The 23809-nt window shown below is 36.9% G+C and overlaps 1 protein-coding gene across 12 annotated transcripts in view; it reads left to right on the forward strand.

Moving 5' to 3' along the window:
* Positions 1-23809, forward strand: part of HDAC9 (histone deacetylase 9) — a 471044-nt gene that overhangs the window by 403410 nt on the left and 43825 nt on the right. For 11 of the 12 annotated variants that reach the window (XM_054161160.1, XM_054161166.1, XM_054161156.1 and 8 more), the window contains one exon: positions 9568-9686. In XM_054161160.1, the coding sequence (XP_054017135.1) occupies positions 9568-9686 (119 nt within the window). Of the gene's footprint in view, positions 1-9567; positions 9687-23809 lie in introns of those variants that run through there. The other variant, XR_008462230.1, reaches the window with a different exon arrangement.

The raw sequence follows: 23809 nt of genomic DNA on the forward strand, positions 1-23809 counted from the left end.
AATATATAGCCTTTTTAATTTTTATTTCAGTTTCTCCTGAACATCTTGTCTTTTGTTTCAGATGCTGCAGCATCTCTCCAGGCAGTTTAGAATAAGATTTACCCTTCCTTCTTCCCCAGATTTCACTTTTGTAAGAAACAAAAACTCTAAATTCTGAACTTTAAAATCTAGTAATCGCTTTCAGTGGTGACATAAGCATATTGTTAACATTGCAAATCAAACTGTTGTCCCATCAATAGCACTAAATTTTAGGTAGTGTATTTTCCTCATTCAAGCTGTTTGTGAAGCTGTATGCCTTATGCCCAAACTGAAAAGCTTGCCTAATGTTTTTTTGTAAAGGTAGACAAACTTCATACTCCAGAGCACTCTTCTCTTTTTAGCTAATTCCAAACACCATCATTTCCTTCTGTTCTCCAAGTCTAACATTCCTGTGGAGCGTAAGTTAAATAGGTCCTACACTTGTCTTGGTCTCAACAGTGGTCATAGATTGCTAAGTAATTTTGGAAGTGTCAAGTACTCCAAAAGTATACCAAAAGGTAGAATATGCTCAAAAGAATATGCTTTTCAATAGACGCGTCATGGTTTAGCACAAGGGACAACCTGCCTGCTCCCCCAACACAAAATTAAGGGAAAAGTAACACACAAAAACTCAGGGCTGAGACCAAAAGAAAAGAAAAAGAATAGGATAGAGCCCTACAATTGTAAAATGTGGTAAATTCATGATGCTAATACTGGGGAATATCATTTGTTTTCAACCAGTACAGCATATGAAATGATATCATTCATCTTATGAACTCTTATGCATGCAACACATCTTGGCAAGCATTTACATCTGTTTAACCTATAGCACAGTATAACAGTTGTGGGCTTTTTTTTGTCTTAGGAACAATCTTATTTACTATGTAATGACATTTACTGGGAGAGTGAACTGGTTTAGTAGTAGTATTGCTTTATGATGTCTCCATTTTAAGCCTAACCCACTAAATTTGTGATAAAACATCAGTGAAAGATGTTGCTTACTACAAAGGCAAAGCCACTAGTTAATTTGTTATGGAAAGCACTGTAGAGCACTCAGACATGATAGAAACATAGTAGGTTTTCTAAGCAGCAAATTTTAAACCAGAAAACTTAAAATACCTCAAATTTGCTTATTATATTTATGGCAGAAAAGCTGTACAAAGATTTGCTTATTGTTTTGTATTTTCTTCTCTACAATAGAGGAATAAGAAGAAGTGGGCATCAAACTGATTTTTTATGACACATGTTGAAAGCTAGATGCTATCTTAAATGAGATTTGAGGATAACACTTGATAGTATATATGCATGCATCAGTACCATTTCCCATACATGTCAGAATGGCTTTGATAGAAAAGTAATTGACATAAAATGTTTGCATTTTACTTTCTCAGTGTTGGTGGTACTATTTTAAGTCATGCTGTGCTTTATTTTAAGTCCCATCTTTGCAAATTAAACCCCTATTTCCTCCTTCCCATACATCATCCTCAATTGTGCAGCTTTTGGAAGCCACATCATTCCTTTAGCTACCAGCTGGAACTTAGTAAATAAGTTTTATTTATGTTGCACAGGATGGCATGGTAGCACCCAGCTTTATTTGAGATGTGAGAAATAAATAGAAGATAAAAAGATAGTAATTTTTTCTTTCATCATGCCAGCAGTGCCACAAATAAGACTCTTAAATAAATGAGAGAGGAACATTTAATGGAAAATGCAGATTTTTTTTTTCACTCAGTCACTTTTTAGGGTGAAAGTGTTCTTCAAGGAGATACCCTGTTATTACATGTGCTGTCTTGGCCTATATTTTCATTAAAAGGCTTTATATTTGCATACTGGATAACTGAAATCTTTGATCCTTCCAAGATAACCTCTTCTTTCAGCATATAACCATTTGACAAATACTTAGATCCATAGCCTTTGAGCAAGCTTACTTACCATAATTTTTGGCTGATCCCTTTACTTAATATCACAGAACTGAGAAATTTACTTGGTGCTGGAATGGATGTGGATGTGCATTCAACATGTGTTTATGCATTTCCCTCTGCTTCTAGAAGCTAGGTAACTTTATTTGACTATGCTATTAATGTTTAAGTGAATTCTGAAAGCCACAAAGTAATGTTTTTGTCATATTTTTCCTGTTTGCTGGCTTTTTCTTATTTTGGTTCTTTTTCTTGTAGTTCAGAAACTCTAACTGGGGCATACTGTAGAAAAAAATATAGAAGGGTCCTTATAATTACAATGAAACCACCTCTCTAAATAATAATTAAAATGGAAGGATCAGCAAATACTGTAGTCAATATTTCTTATGCTTTTTGAGTGCCTAAGATGTTGCAATTCCAGCTGTAATAGAATTCAGGAAACTTGCATGCAGGATGCCAAAATAATTATTCATTTAAAAAGGAACCCACAAATAATAGCCCTTAGGCTCTGAAAATGTCTTCAAAAGCCAAAAAGAAGAAAAAAAACTAAGAAAAAAGAAGCAAAGCTGTTGGTGCTTCTAAAAGTTTTCAGTCAGCAGCACCTACAATTATAACATTTGACATTATTAACTTGGCTGTATCCATGGAAGACCTTGGCCCTTTAAACTCTTTGACATGTGCTTAAATTGAATACTATGTGCAAATCCTAGGGAAATAACCACGCTTTACAGTAGTGAGGATTTTGTATTGCTGTAGTACCATTTGCCCCTTAAAGAATATAATAAAAATATGCTTTGTATCTCCAGAAAATAAAGCAACTATAAAATAAAAATAATAATGACTGTGCATATAAAAAAATAAAGAAAAAAATATATCTGAAAAGTATAAAAAAGGAAACCTGTAAGGATAAAAGATCTAAAGGCCATAAAGGCAAAAATCATATAAAAGGTGTACTTCAGAAACTAATACAGATAAAGTCTGCAGAATTTAGTCATACCTTGGATGATAAGTCCAGAACAAAGCTAATGGTCAGATGACAGCAAGGAATTTGGGGGAAAATTCTTAGGTTTGGCCTTGGTAAACTTGTGCTGACACTAGAATTGGTGTAATTGTTATGAAGATAAACCAAGTTTTTAGTAGAAGTCATTAGCATAAACTCAGTTAACATGGAGGAAGAAAAATACCCAATAGCTGTACAGAAGTGCTGTGTAGCTATATGTGGTGATAGAATAGAATAGAATAGAATAGAATAGAATAGAATAGAATAGAATAGAATAGAATAGAATAGAATAGAATAGGATAGACCGGGTTGGAAGAGACCTTCAAGATCATCGTGTCCAACCCATCAACCAATCTAACCCACCTAAACAAATAACCCATGGCACCAAGTACCCCATCAAGTCTCCTCCTGAACACCACCAGTGACGGTGACTCCACCACCTCCCCAGGCAGCCCATTCCAATGGGCAATCACTCTTTCTGTATAGAACATCAGTTGTTATTGTGTTACATTAAAACATGTGCAAACAACACGTAAAAATAATAGATAATAGAAGCTCCACATACCTGTTGGAGCAATCTTTTAAGTACTTTCTGATGTGTTCATGCCAGGGTGCATTTAACAGCATACTTAAACCTGTGCGATTCCAAGGTAGGACAACACAGGAACAATACATTATTTGCAGGATATGAAACTGAGAAGCTGCAGACAGCCTTACATTCTTACAAAGAAAGAATGGGTCTCCATTTGGTGGCAACCCCCCACTCTCATACCACTAATGCATTGTATATCTTTCATTCAAAATACAGACCCAGTGTAGCTGAATAAATATCAGTGCTTTTGTAGTGTTTTTTACTAGTTGAAGTGGTGGACTTAGAGTCTTCTGCATTTTCTTTCAAAGTTTTTGCAGAGACAAAGAAGTAATTTCTTCGGTCTTTTACCAGCTTTTAGTTTTAGCTGATTCATCTGTGAAGTGGGTACAAGAAATTCTGACTATGCAATCAGAAATAGCTGTGCTGATTTATACCAGCTGAAGATATGAGCCTTTCCGTTTATTAATGTTCTGAAAATACTTTGAGATTGCTGAATGAAAACACTGGAGGATTTTAGGGAAAGAACAAAGAATTTATGTTACTAAGCCATCTCAATCTGCAGTTTTAGAACTGTGTGGATTATTTCTCTCAGTTACATAAATTACTGTCCTGGGCTGGTATTTCTGCTCATTTCCTTTTTAAATTACCAACACAGCAAAAGAACTGTAGCTATTAACATCAGCTTAATTTTCATTGGGGATTTCCAGCTCTGTGTGATGGTACATGCAAAGTAATTTCTGGGCTGGGTACTTCTCTGCAATCTCTTCTGGGAGAACAAATGTTTGGGAGCATCCTAACTATGTGCTTTAAACATATAAAAATAGAATGGAAGAATAAAAGGAACGGAGTCCCTTGGTAGAATCTCTTTAATGTTTTGCATCTGATGTTCAGATTGGTGGGGAGGGGAGGATCACATGCCTGATGTTTTCTCTAGGACTACACCCAACTGGAAGCCATCCCTTGGCTTCTCTGCAAACAGCAGCATACCCAAATGGAACATATTAATTCTTTGGGGAAATCTCTTTAGCGGTACAAAAAGGAATCGTTTCAACTTCCCAGACACATGCTCTGTTCCCAGTACCATCAAGCTTAAGAGAGTATCTGCACTAACGTGGGCTGAAGGACACAGTTTTATTGTAACTGCACGGTTCAGCATGGATAAATAATTCCTGTGATCCAGCTGCTTGAGCTTCCAGGTTTTGACATGTTTATTAATGTAAATGTGAGAGGAGAGAAAGAAGCAGTCAGCCAGGCAAGATGCCACTGTAAGTCTGATATCATTATTAGGTGAATACAGTGTACCAAATATTTGCAGTTCTATATAATTCAGGATCAGAGAAAATAAATATCTCTTTTATGTGTTTTATTTTCTTTGGAGAAGGGAGTAGAGGAGAGGGTGAGTCATAGCGGAAGAATAAAATTCACTTCTTGTCTGATGAAAAATGCTCGTTTTGTTGAGAAGGATCCAAGTTCTATTTGCTGATAACCCCTGCAGCCCAGCTGGCTTCAAGCAAGAAGCTGAAGGCCTGCCAGTCCCCAGTCCATACCTGTCTGGTAACCAATGGACCAAAGCCAAGTCATAGCTCTTCCTCCAGCTGTGAGTAGGATAGTAACTGTTCCTACCTAGGCCTGAGTGCAGGCTGCCTCTGCACCCTTGCAAGGGATTTCTGATGAGTGGTTTTGACCCTTTGCACTGCAATAAATCCTGCCAGCTGCAGCCTGACTTCTGAGCATAGGGTTGGTCTGAGGCATTTGGGAAGGTTAACATGAATATCTGTTAGTGTATGACCAATGCTAGTCGCATGCTTTAAAACAAACAAAAAAACCCCAACCAAACCAACAAAACCCTAACATATTTTCTGTTATGATCTGTTTCAGAGGATTTTGTTCTTCGACAAGTGAAAAGGGAAGTGCTACAATTATGGAGCTACTGAGGAGGTAGCCAGTGTGTGATTTCTTTTTCTTGCACCTTGCTGTGCCTTCCAGAGCGTAGATGAGATGGGAATAAAGCAAGATACAGGGTCTGATGATTCTTCCAAGAGTTAGTGAAGGGTCAGGACTGTCCCTGCTTGTCTGGCTGTCCTCACTGTCCTGAAGTGAGCTTCCAGGTTGCTTTGGGGAAATAAAAGGGATTGAATCTAGCTCTTTGTATAGGCTTTCTTTACAGCTTACAACCTCAAAACTTTTTTCTATAGTTACTCAGGCATAATGATGTCACTGAAGTCTGAGAGGTGGCCAATGCCACAAGACTTTATTTATATCCTGATTAAATTTAGTCCATATTTTAAAATGTGTGTATATGATTTCTTACAGCACTTCATAAGAGCGTAAAGTATCTATTGCTTCTGTGAAGGAATTTACATGTGTGTTTCGCACCTCAAAGAAGTTGCTGCCAAGGCAAGATAAAGGTTAGAGAGGTCCTACCTACATAAAAGTTGAAACAAAATCCTGTGATTCCCAAACATTAATCTGCTCTTCTCTGAGCAAAGATCTCATAGTACTCATTCAAAAGGGGAGCAATCTTTAGTGCTTCTTCATTAAGGAGAAGACTGGAGGAAGACTGGATTAGAAATTCAGGAACTAAATGTGCATATGGTCCTCTCTGCAACTGAGAGACCTGTGGCTATCATCTTTCAGAAAGACCAAATAGTAGTCTTGGCTGCTATAATAAGGACCACTGACATCCTGAGATGCTTTAGAGAAGAGTCAAGCTTGCCATCCTAGTAAACAGATTACATTTTCCATAGTGTCTTTTAAAAGAATAGTCTTTAGAGTTCCTGTTCAGTATTAAATCAAGAATAGTGTAAGATGGGTGAGGTCTGACATTCCAAGTCCCTCAAAAATATGGAATATGCAAGAGAAATTAACAGCACAGGTCTTGTGAGTACATAGATTAACTCTTCTGGTACGTAGTAGGCAGAGTAGCAGCAGCAAAGTTCTGTCATAATTTGGGAGCTCAGAAAACTTCTGTCATAATCTTGTGAGTTTCTGACATAAATTTTGAGCATTATAGCAAAAGTAGGATGCTATTCTTCTGATGAAATTCAATAGACATAGTGTACATTTTAAAAAGAAATAACTCTTTCAGAAAAACCCTCTTGGGTCTTGTTTTACCTATGTGAATTCAGGTGATACTGAAAGGAGTAACAGAACTGTGAATTCTGAATGCTGCCTCCAGCTATTATCCTTACAGCCTTCTCATGCCTTTAGCTGAGATGCCTATATATCACTTCTGTAGAGATTTATGAATATGCTGCTATTTCTCAGTCACTACTATTAAAGATGGTGTTAATAGCTATTCCTGGTGTTTTGTGTTGAAATATCTTGCTCTCAGTATTTAATAACTTTACTAATGTTAGCCAGTGTGGCTGGCAGTTTTCATGTCAGACATACTTATTGTCAAAAATTTTGAAGAAACTGTGGCTAAACAATTTTTTGCTGCTTCTGAGAATGAGATTAAGGGTCAAATGCATTGTTTTCTCCAAGTTATAAAAAAGTGTGCTGACATCTTTATGCTTTTGAGCAATGTCTTGACATGTGGTAGAAGTGTGGTAGATTTTCCCAGAGTTCCAAACTATGAGTCTCTCAAAAATCTCATTCTGTGTTAGTCTGGTTAGGTTTGTTAGTGCTCAGCAACTTGAGTTTCCAGAGCTGCTGTCTGCACTGAACACCCTCAACCCTCTGACTCCTGAACACTGTCTATGCTGTACTCCAGGGTGCTGCCACTTTATTAGACATGAAGAAATAAAAAACAGAGCCTGACTTGAATTTGAGAAAATATGAATGGAGAGGAGGAGGGCAAAAGCTCAAATGGCTGCAAATAGGGAGGGTTCTCCATAGGATCCCTCCTTCTTTCAATGTATAATATATATGGTGCTATGGGGACAGATCCTGACTGCATATCAGCCACAGATCTCATCATTAATCACGATCCATGCCACGTCTGTTGGAGACATGGGGAAGTTTGGGAAGTATGTGTTACTTCAGACAATGAACATTTAATTAGACTATCAGAAGGTATGTACGTAAGAAAGATAAAATGTGGTTGTGTAGGAGATCTTTATTCCTGATATGTTTCCTACCTTTGTGGAGATTATTCTGTAGTATCTAATGTAATTATTCATATGTGTGTGTGTGTGTTATATAGTTATACATCATGAAAAAGGACCCAGAAGAGTAATCTGACCTTCTCCCTCAGGGCCATTTCAGCTTGAACCTATAGCAAGCCTGGTAGTATTTGTTTTACATATTATAAAAAACTTAAAGAGTTGGAGACTCTTCATTTTTTCTTAAGCTTTTTATTTCAGTTATTATCCATCCTTACTATTAAAAAGCTTCTTTCCCATGTCTGAACTACAGCTTTCCTGCTGCAACTACTTCATGTCCTGTCCACAGCAGAAATGCAGAAGAGGTCATTTCTTTCCTCCTGTATCAACCACTTATCACTTACATATTCATGGATTTTTATTATGTTCACTCTCCTGTTACATGAATCAAATAATATAATTCTATCATTTTATTCATTTAGGTCACATCTAACAGAATCTTTACTTTTGTTGTGTTCTCCCAAGTTGCTCTAGGTCCTGCTCAGTACTGGTGTCCATACTTCATTAGAGGCCTACTAATGACAAATTGTATCACTTTTTCTGCAGACAGTCATGTGCAGTTTCACTGAAATCACCATAAAAATGCAGTTGTCACTATCCCTCCTTCTTTTTTTTCTAATGTAAAACAACATTCATTGAAATGCAGTATGTCCTGGCAAAGACCTTTTACTTGGAATTCTCCTTTTTTTGCTAGCAAGCAACAGGACCACATCCCCAATATTAAAATTAAGTTTGAAGAAATCAAAACAAAATAAAATTCATGAAACACAAATCAAAAAGTAATCTAAAGGAAAACCTAAAGAGTTGTTAAAATGTTATCAGTATCAGGTTTTCTGATATGGAAAAACTTAATTTTCAACAAAACCATGATCTCTTTGGCCTAAGTTGATGAAATAATAAATAAATAACTATTGAACTAGGACATGTAGTATTATGTATGCACAAAATTGATCTTAACCTTTGACAAGTGTAAACCAACTGGGATTTGCTTGACTTAATGTATTTGGAATAAAACATTCATTTGTGTGTTTGCCTTTTAATGTTAATGATGACCCTCTGAATAAGTGCAGACATCACAGGCTCAGCATTTGTCATTCTAGTGTAAAAGCCATCCTCACACCTTCCCTTCAGAAAGTCAGCCCAAAAGAATGCATCTGCAAGTGCAGAGTGCTAGGTTTTGTCTTCTCCTTCAACACATCCTTTATACTTGGGTTTTTGGGGGAGACTGAAAACAAAGCAACAAAATATCCCCATGAAATTTTGTCAAGGAAGGGGTTAAAAAGTGTAATCTTTGTGACTGTGAAAGGCTGAATTATCTTCCTGACACCAGCAGGGGTTGCTGTCACTAGTTTGTGGTTGTCACATTCCTGTTATGCCTGACCTTGGAAAGGCTTAACAACATAGTCTGGAGTTGATTAAGGGAATTTCGTGTTTTCCCTTTGCTAGAGTGACCCCCCACCTCGACAAACATTTGAAAATGTTAAGAAGGAAAAAAAAAGGAAAAAAAAAAAGAGTTTGGAAAGCAAACATTTTCCCAAAAGAAATTTATAGTTCAAATTTACACCAAGTTCGCACTAACTGGAGCAGTCCAGGCTTTGAGTACTCTCTGTAAACCATTAGTCACTTCCCTGGAAGAGGCAGCTTTTTATAGGCAGCAGGATAAAACAGGCACAGATGTCTGTGTAATATTAGAGGTTTTCACATGTACCTGCATTATTGATTTTTCTCAAGTGTAGAATGAAAAAGAAAAATTGAGAAGATTGACTATGGAAAGACATTGATTGAAGCCTGGACTTTGGTTTTGGACAGCTACCACGAAGATTGGTTTAATGAAAAGAAAATATCTTCTTGTGGATTTTTGAGGTTGTGGCAATTTATATAATGAAGAAAGAAGTTATTCTACTTTTTAACAGTTTTGTGTTGTTTACTCTACAGGACTGTGATTATGCCAGCTGCCCATGAATTTGATCCAGAGATTGTCTTGGTGTCAGCTGGATTTGATGCTGTGGAAGGCCATGACCCTCCGCTGGGCGGGTACAAAGTCACAGCTAAATGTAGGTATCATCATAAGGTGCATGTTTCTGAGTTGATGTTTTTTTCTAGTTAAGAATCTTTCTTTAAGTCCAGGTTATGAGCTCATTTATAGTTTGTGAGATCAGACTTGTGTCACTGGGGGCTGGGACTGTGCATCAGCTAACACTCATAGATGCCCATGCAGCTTCAGATCTCACCCAGCTTGTGAACTGCGTGGAAATGAAAATGTTAGAGTTTCTGGCTCACTTCTTTGTGTTCCTCTTAGCATTTTTGTCTTGGCTTTTTGAAGCATTACTTTTCTGGCATTCAAGTAACATTTTAGAGGTTTCATGTTTTCAATAGACTCTTTTTTCCAAATGTTGGAGTAAGTTATTTCTCTTCAAGTACATATTGGAGATTTTAGACTTCAGAGGCCTAGGTCCAATCTCATCTTGCTCTTTTATTATTGCAATCTTTTCAGCTTGATGGCATTAATCCTGAATTACATCAGTGTTTATGAAGGCCAAAGTTTTCTAAAAGACTGTTCTGTTGGGTTTCAAGGTTTGGATGTCCATTTCAGTCCTCCAAAATGTGTGTTCATATCAGAGATTTAACACTTTCTGAAAGACAGGCCTCTCTAAGGTGTCTCATATGTAGTGCCCCAAAGTCACTTGCTCTTATGGGATATTGTGGCCAAACTCATTCTGAGCCTGGGATGCTAAACGAGACTGGATAATGTAGTAATGCTCTGTAAGATGCTTTGGCAAGCATGATGTTCTGGTATAGCAGAACAACTTAACTAGAGATGGCAATAAGATTCCTATTTTCCTGTCAGGTTGGATAGAATTTCACTCTTGACAGAAAAAAACCCCTGTTCGATATTGGAATCAATGTTCATTTTCATTCATTAATTAATTAACTCTTCATAACTCTTTTGAGAAACAGAAATTTTAGTACTTTTTTAATGTGGGGCTGCACAACTACAAGTTGAACATGTGTCTGTAAGAAAAATCAAAAAAAGGTGACTTACAGTAGGTGGCTCTTGTTTAAATTAAGAGAAAAGCCAAGATAGATGCAGATAAAGATCATGCATCTCAGGGATGAATAAAACCTTTTGTACAGAGCCAAAGGAATTTATTATTTCCCCAAAACAAAATTCTCCACATTCCACTATACCATTTTAGAGCATAGCATACTATATGTGGTATGTAGAAAAATGAAGTCTACTAAAAAAAGAAACCAACCAAAAAACGACTCCAAAGAGAAACACTCATTAAAACACAAAAATTTGTAATAATTAGACAACATGCCCAAACCAAAAATACACAAAGGAAAGTTAAATCTATAAATATTCTTTCTTTATAAATCTTTAGCACTTTTTGTACACTTAAAACATTGAATTTTCTGATTTCTGAGACCCAACACAAACTTTACACATATACACTTGGAAGAACTTGATGTCAAAAGAGAGAAGATAGATCCTTAGATCCTAACCTTGCTGTTAAAAAGAGTTAGGGAGACACCAGATGCTTGATAAAGAATTATTTATGTCTTTTCTCAGAGTACAGTCAAAGGGGAAAAAAAGATTGTATCAACCAATCAGCTTTCCCAAGTCATAAAGTAAAATCCATAGGATGTAGATAACAAATTGGACTAATTACAGCCTTAGCCTAATGATATGCCAGAAAACTGCAGGCAGAAATAATTGATCTAGGTCCAACTTATAACCTGCTTTAACCCAGTATTTCAGAAGGGGTTTTTTTGCTGTATTGATATACAATCTGATTTACTTGGGAAGTTGCCCTTTCTGACTAGTAAACAAACACATCATCAGCAAAATAGTCATAAATATATTTTTGCTGCTGATTTTAAATGCATAGATCAGATGTGCACGGTGCAGATGTGCATATGGTGACCTTTTGCTTCAGCTCCTCTAGAATGCTAGGGTAGAAGGCAGCCAGCTAAGGTCAGTGGTGATAGCAGAGCTAGGATATCTCACTTGTCTAGTTTATTTCCATTCCCATTAAGCAACAAAATCACTAATGGTGATGCAAGGCCCTCTTATGCAGAGTAACTATTGCTGTCATTGGAATGTCTTTGTTTAGATGAGGGACTATAAAGGAAGTTTAATTTTACTTTAAAGTGTAATCAGATAAGAGCAAAACACACCTCAATTCCTGACTACCCTGATATTTCCTTTTTATTGCTAGAAATGTGCTTTTTCTCAATACAGTAACATGTATCAGCACCATATATTATGTATTATAACAACATAGTTGTATTAAATAAACTTTTTTAATATAGTAGTAAAGATTGTATTGACTTTAAAGTGTAAGTAAAATAATGGGGGAAGAAATAAATGGGATAAAGAAGTTTTATGTTTAGAATAGTAAGGAGATGCTAAAGAGTGTGCATGAATCTACTCTTCCATCTTATCCTGCTGATGCTTAAGTGGCACTACTGAAGATGGAGCTGATGTGTTCTGTAGTGAATTTTTACAGCTTCTGCTAAAATGTTTTGTATTATTAAGCCATTTGAATTCTGTGCAGTGAAAATGTATAAAAAAAAGAGGTGCTAGATATGATCATAAATTTGCAAGTTGTTAGACCTTGCAAGAGCTCTGTTTTTAAATTTAGCTCTGCTGACTGAAGTTCTCCCTGTAACATTATCCTGAGGTGAAGGACTTTCTCTTAGTTTTATGGAGAGGCTCTTAAGAATAATGCTTGCATTAAAGTCACTGAGATCACTTTACTGATCAAGTAAATATTGTACATAATTGCTCATTAAATGGTGACCATTCCATAAAAAGAATAAAGTAAATAGAGAAGTGTCAAGAAAGAATGAAGATTCTTTTTTAGGGCAGTTACCTTCCTGAAGCACTGTTGTTTGTTAATGACTATGATGATTTACTAGAGTTTTCCTGTTGTTTTACTCTCGTTCCAAAGATGCTAGTTGATACCAGAGTGTAAAATCAGATCAGCAGTTAACAGTAGGAAAAGATACCACTGCAGGCATTTAAAGAGTAAATCATATTTTGTCAGTTTGGATGCTTTTCTACTATCACATTTGTGATGCAGTGTTGATCCAGTGCTAGAACATAACTGACTGTAATTAAGCTGGTTTGCAACTTTTAACATTTTTTGTTTGAGAAAATTTCATTAGCTCTCTTAGCTTATCAGAAGATTGATGATACTGTGATACACTCAGTTGCCACACTTCCCTTCTTGCCTGAATTTTCCTGAGCTCAGGGATTTGATTTTGGTTAACACTATTAGGTTATCTGAGTGGTACTAGAGGTGATGGTTTTCAAGCATGATATCTTGAGTTTTTCCCCCAAAGCTAAAAGCATTGAAGTGGGTTGGAGCAATGATCATTCATATGTTTTATCGTGGGGGATTCTCATCATTCATATTGAATATATGCCTTTTGTTCTTTTCATTTGTTGGAAACTACAAGGTACACTGTGACTGGAAGCAAGAAAACAAAGCATCAAGACTTTTCTTCCAGTCGTCCACTTGCAAGAGCAAAATCTGGGTTCTCTCCAGAGTGGTTTCTTGGATAGTAATGAAATGGTTTTATTCTATTGATACAATACAAAAGGCACCGAAATAGACAACAAGTTCACTGATGACCTACCCTCAGACATGAGTATTCTTGTAGGATTTACTGGGACAGAAGAAGAGCATTTTTATTTCTTTTTCCTCCTAGCCCACAGCAGTGGTTGCCATAGCACCTCCTATGGCTCAGCCTCCAGGTCAGATTGAGTTGCATTTACTCCTGCGTTTGTACTCCTTAAATTTGCTCTTGCACTGCCAATATCAGTGAATTATTTACCAGTAACTGCAGGATCTGGTACATCGTTGAGATTTACACTACATTTACTTTTCTGAATGCGAAATGCAGGAAAATCCAGAAGCCTTAATCTGTGAGGAATAGTAGTGTGTTGGCTCCTGTGGAAACTGAGCAGAAATTGGCATATATAAAATATAAAATTAGCATCCTCTCTAGCACATAGCAGGAAAAAAAATGTGACTGAACAATTCTAATCTTGGGTGGAGGAATTTGCTTTTGCATGCTGTCAAGTAAACATTTGTCAATGGCTTGGGCTATGGATGTGAAGCAAGTGAAAGATAGTGAACAAGTCACCTCATTTACTGCGGGCAGGGAAATCCTCACCTTCAGACTTTGGGGCACTCATGTCTGACTGAATACTTACTCAAAACACATTTGAAGGATTCAGAAACCTTAGCACTTTTTTTTTTTGTGTCCAGTATTTTCAAGGACTGTCTGGTTAATTGGTTTAGCCTTCTAGAAAGGGTCTGCCTAAGGAGAAAATGAGAGCAATTAGAAATATTTATAAATAAGTGCTGATTTGACCTGCTCTTTCACTTAGCCTTTCTTTCTGTAAATCAGCCAGGAGACATTTCCATTTTCCACTCCTGCTCCTGCCCCACAAACAGATCTGTCTGCTGGCTAGTTAACTAACTCATACAAGTGAAAAAACACCTGTATACTGAGTTCCAGATATACAAGGCTGATCCATCTGCAGAATGCATCAGGTGCCAGTTCCTTGATTTAGGGCAGTTTCTGGGGACAGGGCAGAGGATGGATTACAATGGAAAAAAGGAGGACCTACAGAACCAGCAAGAATTATTTTCCCTTTTCAGTCATCTTTCCTTATCTCTTCACCTAACTCTTGTTATTTGTTTTCTTTCATGATACAGTAGTGACATTGCCTAATAACAATAACTGATGTAAGGGGTGCAAAAAAGGTAAAACTGGTAGCATCTTCTCTCAGTTTTGTAATTTAGACCTATGAAATCTCTTTCCTTCTTGAAATCAAAAGGCTGTCATTTACCAGAAGAAAGAAAAGGGAAAAGTGGCTTGTTCTTGGGGTTTGTTTTTGTTTGTTTGGGTGGTGGTGTTTTTTTTCTGAGGCAGTATTAAACTTGTCATATTAGAATCTAAATACAGACAAATGAAATGTAAATTTTTAGGGCCATTTTGAAGCTAATGGAGCTTGACACAGTGCAGTGCTCACCAGCTTGCATGTGCCTTTCACAGGACTGGGTCCTGAGAGAAGATTGTTGAAAGACATCTCCAAATGTGGATTTCTCCATAACGAAGTGTCTGATCTTTTATAGCATCGTTGCATTGGGAATTAGGCTTGTCTTTGGGAATTTGTAAAGCCTTTAGTAGAGAAGCATGATTTATGCCTTAGAATTTAACTATTCTCTGTAATAAATAGAAATGGGCCACAAGTATTTACTTGGTTGCGCCATGGGAAAATTTTTAACATATTGTTCACAGCTTCAGAATGCTATAAAAGAAGTAATTTGCAGACGGGACTAGCCTTTGTGATTCCTAACCAATATATTTGATTAATATCTTTCAAAAGAGGCAACAGCCAAAATGTTTACATCTCATTAGGAAGAGAAGAAGGCAGCACACACAATTTTGATTATGAGCTTGGATGCTTCATTTCTTCGGGCTTCACATCCCCACTACTTAAGGCAGACTGTAACTTTAAGATGTTATCTCTTGCTTGTGCAAATAAACAGCCAGTTATGCTTTTTATGGTGGGTAGTTCTCAGACCAACAGGGGATTAGAAGATATTAGCTGGAGTTTGTGGTTCCCTGCTGAACTATCATGGGGTCCACGGATTCCTGTCCTGAATATTTTACAGAGCAAACACCTCTTATCTGGGGTGATATTCTCACACTGGCCTCTTGGCCATGGACTTCAAAAGCTGATCACAGGGAGGGCTAGAGAGGCAATAACCCTTAATATAACAGTCTCTCCTGATAGGGACAGACAAGGTAAAGGTAAGGCGTCTCTGAAGTTTGCTCTTGTGTGTTTAGCCCCATGGGGTGATAAGGGGCCATCTGTTTTTTTGGTCTGCAAACTCATCTTTTTCACACTATCCCGGTATCAAGTACACTTCAAGTCTGACTGGTATCAGCACCAGCAATTCTTCACTGATCTGAAGAACTTTTCATAGCATTTTTAGCTTTGATCCCAGACAATTTTCTTAGTTGCTGTTGTGTTGGTTGTTGGTTGTTTTCTTACCCAAGCAAACATAGAAAATAAAACTTTAAAAACCAATTTGAAAGGACTATTGGCTCAAAGAAAAGAAACTACTAAAATAGGATATGTAACAGGTATGTTGAAAGGACTATTGGCTCAAAGAAAAGAAATTACTAAAATAGGATATGTAACAGGTATGTTAATTACTTGTGGGTAAAGGGAAGGAGTGCTTGCCCATGTGGTTAAACTCAAAACATCAGTCCATGCCAGTAGTTTCCAAAAGTCACTGTTGTGCAGTACCGCACAGGATACTTGCACTTTCATTGATTGTTCAGAGTATCAGTGCTACCCAGTCTAGAAGTCAAAAACTGCTGCTGCAGACCTCAAACATACTGTAAGAGCTATTATAATACTCCACAATGTTGTTGTGGGGCTCCCAGAACACAATTCCTTCGTAATTTAAGGTTTTCCTTACAACAATTTCTTTATAAAATGAGAGACCATTGCAGTCTCCTGATTATAACAGCTTTAATGCAAACACTTAGTATCATGAGTTCTGCAATAAAATGATGCAAGCTGCAGACACTGGCACATCTTTAAAAAAAAACAATGCTTTTTTTGCTTTTATTTTTTTTTAAAAGCAGCTTAATTACCTTTGTTTGTTGTTTTGAGGGGTTGTAGTGGTGGGTTATTTTAAGGAAACTGTTCTTGTTTATACCAACTAATTGCCATAAAATTACTGGAAATGCAAGAATGTAAGCCCTAATCCCACAAGCTTTTACTCACTTTAAGCAGTCATGTTGCCTGAGACCACTCCATCAACCTGATTTAAGATTCATCACCAAAATAAGCAATGTTTGCAGGCACAGATCTTGCATTGTAAGTGTTAATATGGTACAGAAATGCAGGCTAAAAACTCTTCAAAAGCATAATCACGTGAGAAAACTGTTGTTCAAATACTTCCTAATGTTTTATAGAATTAGCTTGGATGCAAGAAGAAGTCATTCTGCTGTAAAGCAAATTTCTTTGAAATGCATTTAGAAGTAACTAATTTACTTCGGATTTCTTCCTTTCTCCCCACTTACACGTTTCATATACACTAAAATCATAGAATTGGAGGATCAAGGAATGGATCTTGGAAGTTCTTCTTCTTTGGAAGGAGAAATTAAAAATAACTATGCAACCAAAACAACAAAATATTGCTAGTTATAAAGTAAGTCAATTCTTACTGCCTGGGTTCTGTTTGTGATAGTAAAAGTCATAATAAATTGAATGTTTGATTCCTTTCAGCCATAACCTTATCCATTTTCTTTAGATTCATGGTGATGAAAATGTTCTTGGTATCTGGCATTTCATCCATTTGTCTGTGGTTTGATTGTGATAGCTCATTTCTAAACTTATTAATTTTTTTTCCCACTTACTTAGAATGGATTAGCAATCCCTGAAAGCAAAGCAGGACAAAGCTGTTCCATATAATAGTGGAATGACTCCTTCAATAAAATGTCTGGGGTTTAAACCGGGTAGCTTCAAAATCAGTTTCCTTGCATAATCATTTAGCATCAGATATGAATTCAGGGATTGTGCTGTTTTGAAATATGATCACTCCTGTATCTGGCCACATAATTCATGTTTTCATTGATAATTGCAATTTAGGCATATTGTGTCTGTCACTGGGCACTTCTTTCCTTTAAACAACGTTAAGGATTTGCACAGAATTACTTACTGTTTCTTTGCGAAGCATTTTTACGCTGCCAAAAGCAACAACCCATTTCAAAGTTTGGTCCCTCTGTATATATAAAGATGATTTTTCAATTCTGTGCTTTCACAGCTATGTTGTATTTTGAGTATTTTCTTCTGAATTTTATTAATTAGGCGCTATTTTAAAATGGAAAAATGAACAAGAATGGGTGGGTTTTTTTTTTGGTAGAAAAAAGGCATTGAGTGGTAACAAAAAAATTCCAACGATTATTCTTTCTGTCTGTTTTTATTTCTCTTGAAATAGTCACCATCTCTATTCTCAGATATGACTATGGCAAACAAATCTTTTATTTCAGTTGAAAGTTGTCGTGCCTTCCAAGTACAGGAAGTGTTTTAGTTTTATGGTTCCTACATTCAATGAAACTTTCCTAAATCAGAGGAACAGCTTTGTAGTAAAATCATGTCTGAATGTGGCTGCTTAGTCTACGAAAGAATTTTACCATGAATTTCAAGAAATTTTGTGCAGTCAGCTTTAAAACAATTGCAATTTTATGCTCAGTGTTTCCAAGCATCTGAGCACGCAAGAAAAAATGATCAAGTGGAACCTAGGAGTGCTGAAACTTCAGAAGCCACAACAAACAGGTGAAAACGTAACTTAGCATTCACCCTAACATTTGAGTAAGCAAGCTTCTTAAACCTTCATCAAACCCTGGGTAAAACAGTAAGGCAAATCAATTGATCAGGTGATAAGAATGCTACTTCAAAACTTGTCATTTAATTAAAAAATATGCTACATCAAAGGAGTTATTTTTAAAAAAATGGTGATGTTTGTATGACTTTGTGAACAAAACTTTGTTTTTCTGCTGGTGTCAAGTGCATCAAGCACAGCTTTGTAGAATGTACATGAAGACAGTGCATATGTTCCAAACCATGTAATTTTTGGGGGTTTGACCCTGGTTTTTGTGTATGTGCATTCCCACACGCAGCACACACCTCTGGGAATTTCCCAGCATGCCCTTTGAGGAAAAACATTGAGGTCACAAAAGCTGAAGAGAGTTTGTAAGCCAAGATCTTTCAGGGATATAGAAGAAAAGCAGATGATCTGAAATGTTTGCAGCCACCAGGAGCTTCAGTCCTTCCACTTCCTTGAGATTCATCAGGGCTTTTTTTCTATATCACACTACAAATTTTACATTATCTAAAGAGGTACTGGGTTTTATAATGTTTTAAGTTACTGATAGGGAATAGAAAAGATTACTTTAAAAACACTTAAGGGGGCCTGTGCAGTTTTAATAGCTGGAAAAAAAATAGTGAAAGAAAACCCCAAACAGAATGTATTTGTTTTGAACTTGAGGCATCATGTGGACATAAAGCTGCTGAATTATCTGATTAGTTATGTGATTCTAGACTCCCGGCAGCACTTAGAGAAGATAAGTTTTTATGTAGTGCTTTCAGTAAGGAATAGGAAATTGAATCAGCCTTATCAAATCTAGCACTTTATCATGAGTACAGTAAAGTTGGGAAATGGAGAAAGAAGAGAGAGAGAGGGAGAGGGAGAGGGAGAGGGAGAGGGAGAGGGAGAGGGAGAGGGAGAGGGAGAGGGAGAGGGAGAGGGAGAGGGAGAGGGAGAGGGAGAGGGAGAGGGAGAGGGAGAGGGAGAGGGAGAGGGAGAGGGAGAGGGAGAGGGAGAGGGAGAGGGGAAAAAGGAAAAGAAAAAAAAAAAAGACATTTTAGAACATAAATGTCTTCCATTTAGACCAAACAAGATTTCCATACTTTGCAGTCTGCATTTCATGGTGATAAAAGAAAGAAGAACTAAGAAAGATACTGTCAATTTTCATTTTCTCTGCAAAATTTTCAGAAAGACTTATAGGTGATGGGAGTGATTTTGTATTATTTCAAATATACAAAGAAAATTTTATAATGGATTTTAATGGAAGTTATAATCTTGTAACAATGGTTATGTTATAACCACTTTATTCATATAGCCACCTCTATCACATTGTACTCTGATCATCAGAACTCATTACACTTAAATGCAGTATTTTGAAGAGAGAAAGTGGAAAATATCTTACATTCCAAGGTTGAACATATACTTCAAGCAGAAACTCAGAGGATATATTTAATTGAGAAATTAGTCAGCACTGTCTAGATATATTTCATCTGAAAGACAATAGCAGTCTTTTGGCTCTGGCTGACTACTGACAGAATATCATAAACCAGATGTCAAACATTATGTCTTGAATAACCTGTTTTTCTCTTCAAAGTCTGCCCATCCTTCTTGTCATTGTGACTCAACTACCCAATTTAGTCCATTGGGTAACACTGGCATTGCTTGGTACCTGACTTTAGTTTATTTTTTTAATTAAACTTCTGGTGAAAGACAGTGCATCTGGAAAATTTATTGCTTTGCTCTGAATGTTTCCTTAACTTCTAAGAAAACTGGTGCATTATTAGTGGACTCTGTTTCAGAAGAGCACAAAAATAAGAACAAAGTCAAAAAAGTTCACAGAAAAAGGCTTCTCACTACCACAGACAAATTCCCAGGTCTATTTTTTTATATTATGAGATCACTGTGTTACTGAGCTGTACCTTCTCTGTTAGTCTCAGATCAATGGCTTTTACCACTTACTACCTTTGGGAGATGGATCTGTGCAGATTTTACTCTTGGAGCATGTCCCTAGGGGCTTGATTTTCATTTGCTTCAATTTATCTCTCTAAAAGAAGCAATCCTTCCACTCTTTTAAATGACTCCTTTGTGAAGCAATATAGATATATATGGTGGCAGTGTTTGGAGATATGTCAACTGCTAATCTGATAGAAAGGGCTTGAGAGCAGCAAATTAATTCATGATGAAGGAGGTCGTTTTCCTGTGTTGCAGCCTGGAAAATCGCAGGTGTGTGGATGGCAAGGCTGGATGTCAGACATCCAAAGTGGAGCCATTCTTTTGCAGCTTAACTTCTAAAACACCTGGACAAATGGTCAAATTCCCTTTTTTTTTTCTGGGATATCTAAATGCCACCCTGGAAAATGCATAGCACTTGCCAAGTTTTTATCATGTTATTAGCAGAGAAGTGCCAGTATGTTCAAGGGAGGAGAGTGGAATAAAGATGAGCTAAGTGCTGAGCTGAGCTGAAAAGATCTGATGGATGTGTTTTAGCCAAAGGAAGCAAGAGTCAAAGTAGATTGATAGAGCAAAAAATATTCTGAGTCAGAAGTGGTGTGAGGTATGATTACTGGAAGTAATGGAATAAATTTGGCATAGAAATCCTCTGTCTTCATGTAATTATTTTCAAAGTTTATGAATCTGGAAATATTCTACAAGGTATTCATAGATTAATAGACTTTAAAGGTAAAATTAATAGTAGTACGACCTGCTAATATGACATCCTCCTTGTTACAAGTAGAATAATTATAATTTCAGTGTCATTTCCATTATTTTTGTATAAAAATACCCCTTCTAGCTTGACATTCTAATGATTTGATTCTAATATATTTGATGCCCTTGTTGTATTAAAAATATTTTCTGTGTAATTTCATCATAGCTATAGAATGAATATACTAACATTATATGATTCTATTAGCATTAAGCAAAACAACATTTTGAAAGCAGGGCTCTGTAACCAACAAAATCTTTAGCAAGAGTATTTATTTTTTTAGGTAGTAACAAAGGCATCATCCATTTAATATAAATTTATTGATCTTCACCTTAGAAGCTTCACACTGAGCACGCTGCGTTCACAACGCCAAAGCATGGCCTTGGTAGATGAAAGCAAATTTTACCTCCTTTGAGGTAAATAGTTTTTCAGAGCCACAGATGAGCTTTCCTTCTCTAAGCTTGTCTTTCTAACTGTCTAAACTTTATACACCTTAATAAGTCCAGATTTGCCCATGACAATCTACATAGACAGGTCTTTAATTGCAAAGAGACCTTCATCCTTTATGAAAGTTGGTGCAACAGATCTTTCAGGAGAGATCCGTCTCTCCTCAATGAATAGAAACTAACTTAGAGGAGTAGCAGAGGCAAAGCAGCTAACTTTTCTTTCACTTAAGAAAGGTAAAGAGAGGATCTTGGTAACTGTTAAAATAAAGAGGTTTTTTCCTATGCACCAGTATTCATTTAAAGATGTAGAAAGATTGTGGATTAAATGTGAAGTTAAATTAACTAATAAGCAAGTTTTCTGCTAACGCAGACTGAGTTGTTAAAACTAATAGTTAAATAAAAAGAAAAACAAAACCAAACCAAACCCAACACCCCCCTACCCCCCCCAAAACAAACCAAAAAAACCCTGCAGAACCATTTATGTTTGCTTCAGTCAAAATTGTACACAAGCTCTTGCGGATTTTAAGAAAGGTATTGTGGAACTCAGTGGTGTCTTTGCAGTAAGTTCACACTAAACTTCACTGGGAAAAACTGTTTTAACATAAATCCAGTTGTCAGCATGGGTGATAGGGGATTCTGTTGGTTCTGTTATGTTGCACTAAGCCATGAATGAGGTGGAATGTACAAGAACTTTCTCCTTGGATTCATCTGCCTCTCTTTCACTGTTGAGAATAAGCAGTATTTTAGCAAGGCTGCAGGGAAGATACATATGGCTATGAGATGGTGAAGGTAGGGGAAAAGACACAGTGACTGAGGAGGTCCCCAGTAAACTCCCAGTGCCTAGCTGGTAACTTTTCTATAATGCCTCTGAAGGCAAACTCCCTTGTCAGCCCCTGCTTCTCCAAGTCCCTCAGCTACCATAAATGCCCTGCATGTATCCTTCTACACATAGACACTGGTACTGTATGGGTAGACACTGGTATTGTTAGAGATACTTATTTGGGTAGGCAATTAAGAATTATGGGGTATTATAATTCACCATGAGGGTGGTAGGACACTGGAACAGATTACCCAGAGAGGTAGTAGAAGCCCCATCCCTGGAGTTTTTTAAGGCAAGGCTGGATGTGGCTCTAAGCAGCCTGATCTAGTGCGAGGTGTCCCTGCCCATGGCAGGGGGGTTGGAACTAGATGATCCTTGAGGTCCCTTTGAACCCTAACAATTCTATGATTCTATGATTAAAATGTTCTGCTTCAAACATCTGGACACTTTCAGGACTTTGCTACATTCAATATGTTTTGAAGGTAGGCTGCAATTAAAACTGATCTTAGCAGCACATGGTGTTGGTATCTTTAAATGACACTAGTATGTGCTAACATTTTCCAGGCAATGGAAGACCCTAAGGAGGAGAAGCACTGTAAAGCCTGTTGCGGTGTTTTTGTTGTTGCTTCAACAACTTAGTGCTTAAGCTGAAAGGGAGAGAGAATAACAAGAAAGAGCTAGCCACAGAACAAACAAATATGGCTTTGGCTTGTATTCATTACAACACATTGGACAAAAATGAACAACAGCAGCTATCAGCCTTTATGCACTTCCTTGGAAAATGCCAGTGTTGTGTAACTTGACCAAAAGGACCATGTGTACCACTGTGCATGCACGAGCCATAAAGGGACTCCAGCAAACACTAGCAGAACAAACCAAAACAAATTATGAAGAGGTCCTTTTTACTTGGAATATTTACTGCTTTCATCCAAAAACCTATTCTTTAGCATATCACTGCACATTTTCTACTCTTTCAGTTTTCAGAAGAATTCAAATGAACTCATTTTGCTACTGAAAGCAAATGCTATTAGAAAGCCCTGTTCAGGGACTTGGGGGGATAGAAAGGAGGAAAGAAAGGTCAACAGAGAAGAAAAGGCTTAGATGAATAAAGGTATGTCAGAGCAAAGCTTCCCATGAAAGACAATTGAGAATAAAGCTTTATTTTTTCTTAAACAAACATAAAAAACAATATATAAATGAAGATCACAAAAGCCCTGTTTTATGATTTTTTTGGTGTCATTTAATTTCTTTATGTCTTTTTTTTCCCCCCGCCATTGTTAAAAAACAGCCAAAACTTCAAAGGCAAGCTGCATGTGTTCTAAATCAGGACTTCAGTGCTGATGTATGACAGCACAAAAATTAAAACTAAATAAATGTGCTGTCCAAACTCCCATATTTCCCCCAAAAAGATTGCTTTAAAGGCTTAAAAAAAAAAAAAAATTAGAATTATTGCTTGATCTTACTTTAGCAACCATAATGTTTTCACCGGAGTAAATGACAAAATATTCTATTAAAAAGAGAGAAAGAAAAAAGAGTATTGTCTGAAAATATCTGAACACCTGTATCTGGCTGTCTTGCAGTGTTTTCAGACAGGCAAGGGGGTGGGGGGGGGGAGGAAAGAAATTTTGCAGTGATTTGTCTGATAGTGGATACAGGCTGGATAAATTCTTAGGTTATCCACTGTTTTCTGGAAGGTTTCTTGTCAGTCAGGGTAAATCCATGAATACAAAGCAGTATGTCTGCGAAGGAAAGAATAAAATTCTTGGTGTATCACATAAAAAAAGGCTGAAGAGTG

The sequence above is a fragment of the Dryobates pubescens genome, chromosome 4 (genome assembly GCF_014839835.1).
Source record: "Dryobates pubescens isolate bDryPub1 chromosome 4, bDryPub1.pri, whole genome shotgun sequence".
Taxonomy (NCBI): Eukaryota; Metazoa; Chordata; class Aves; order Piciformes; family Picidae; genus Dryobates; species Dryobates pubescens.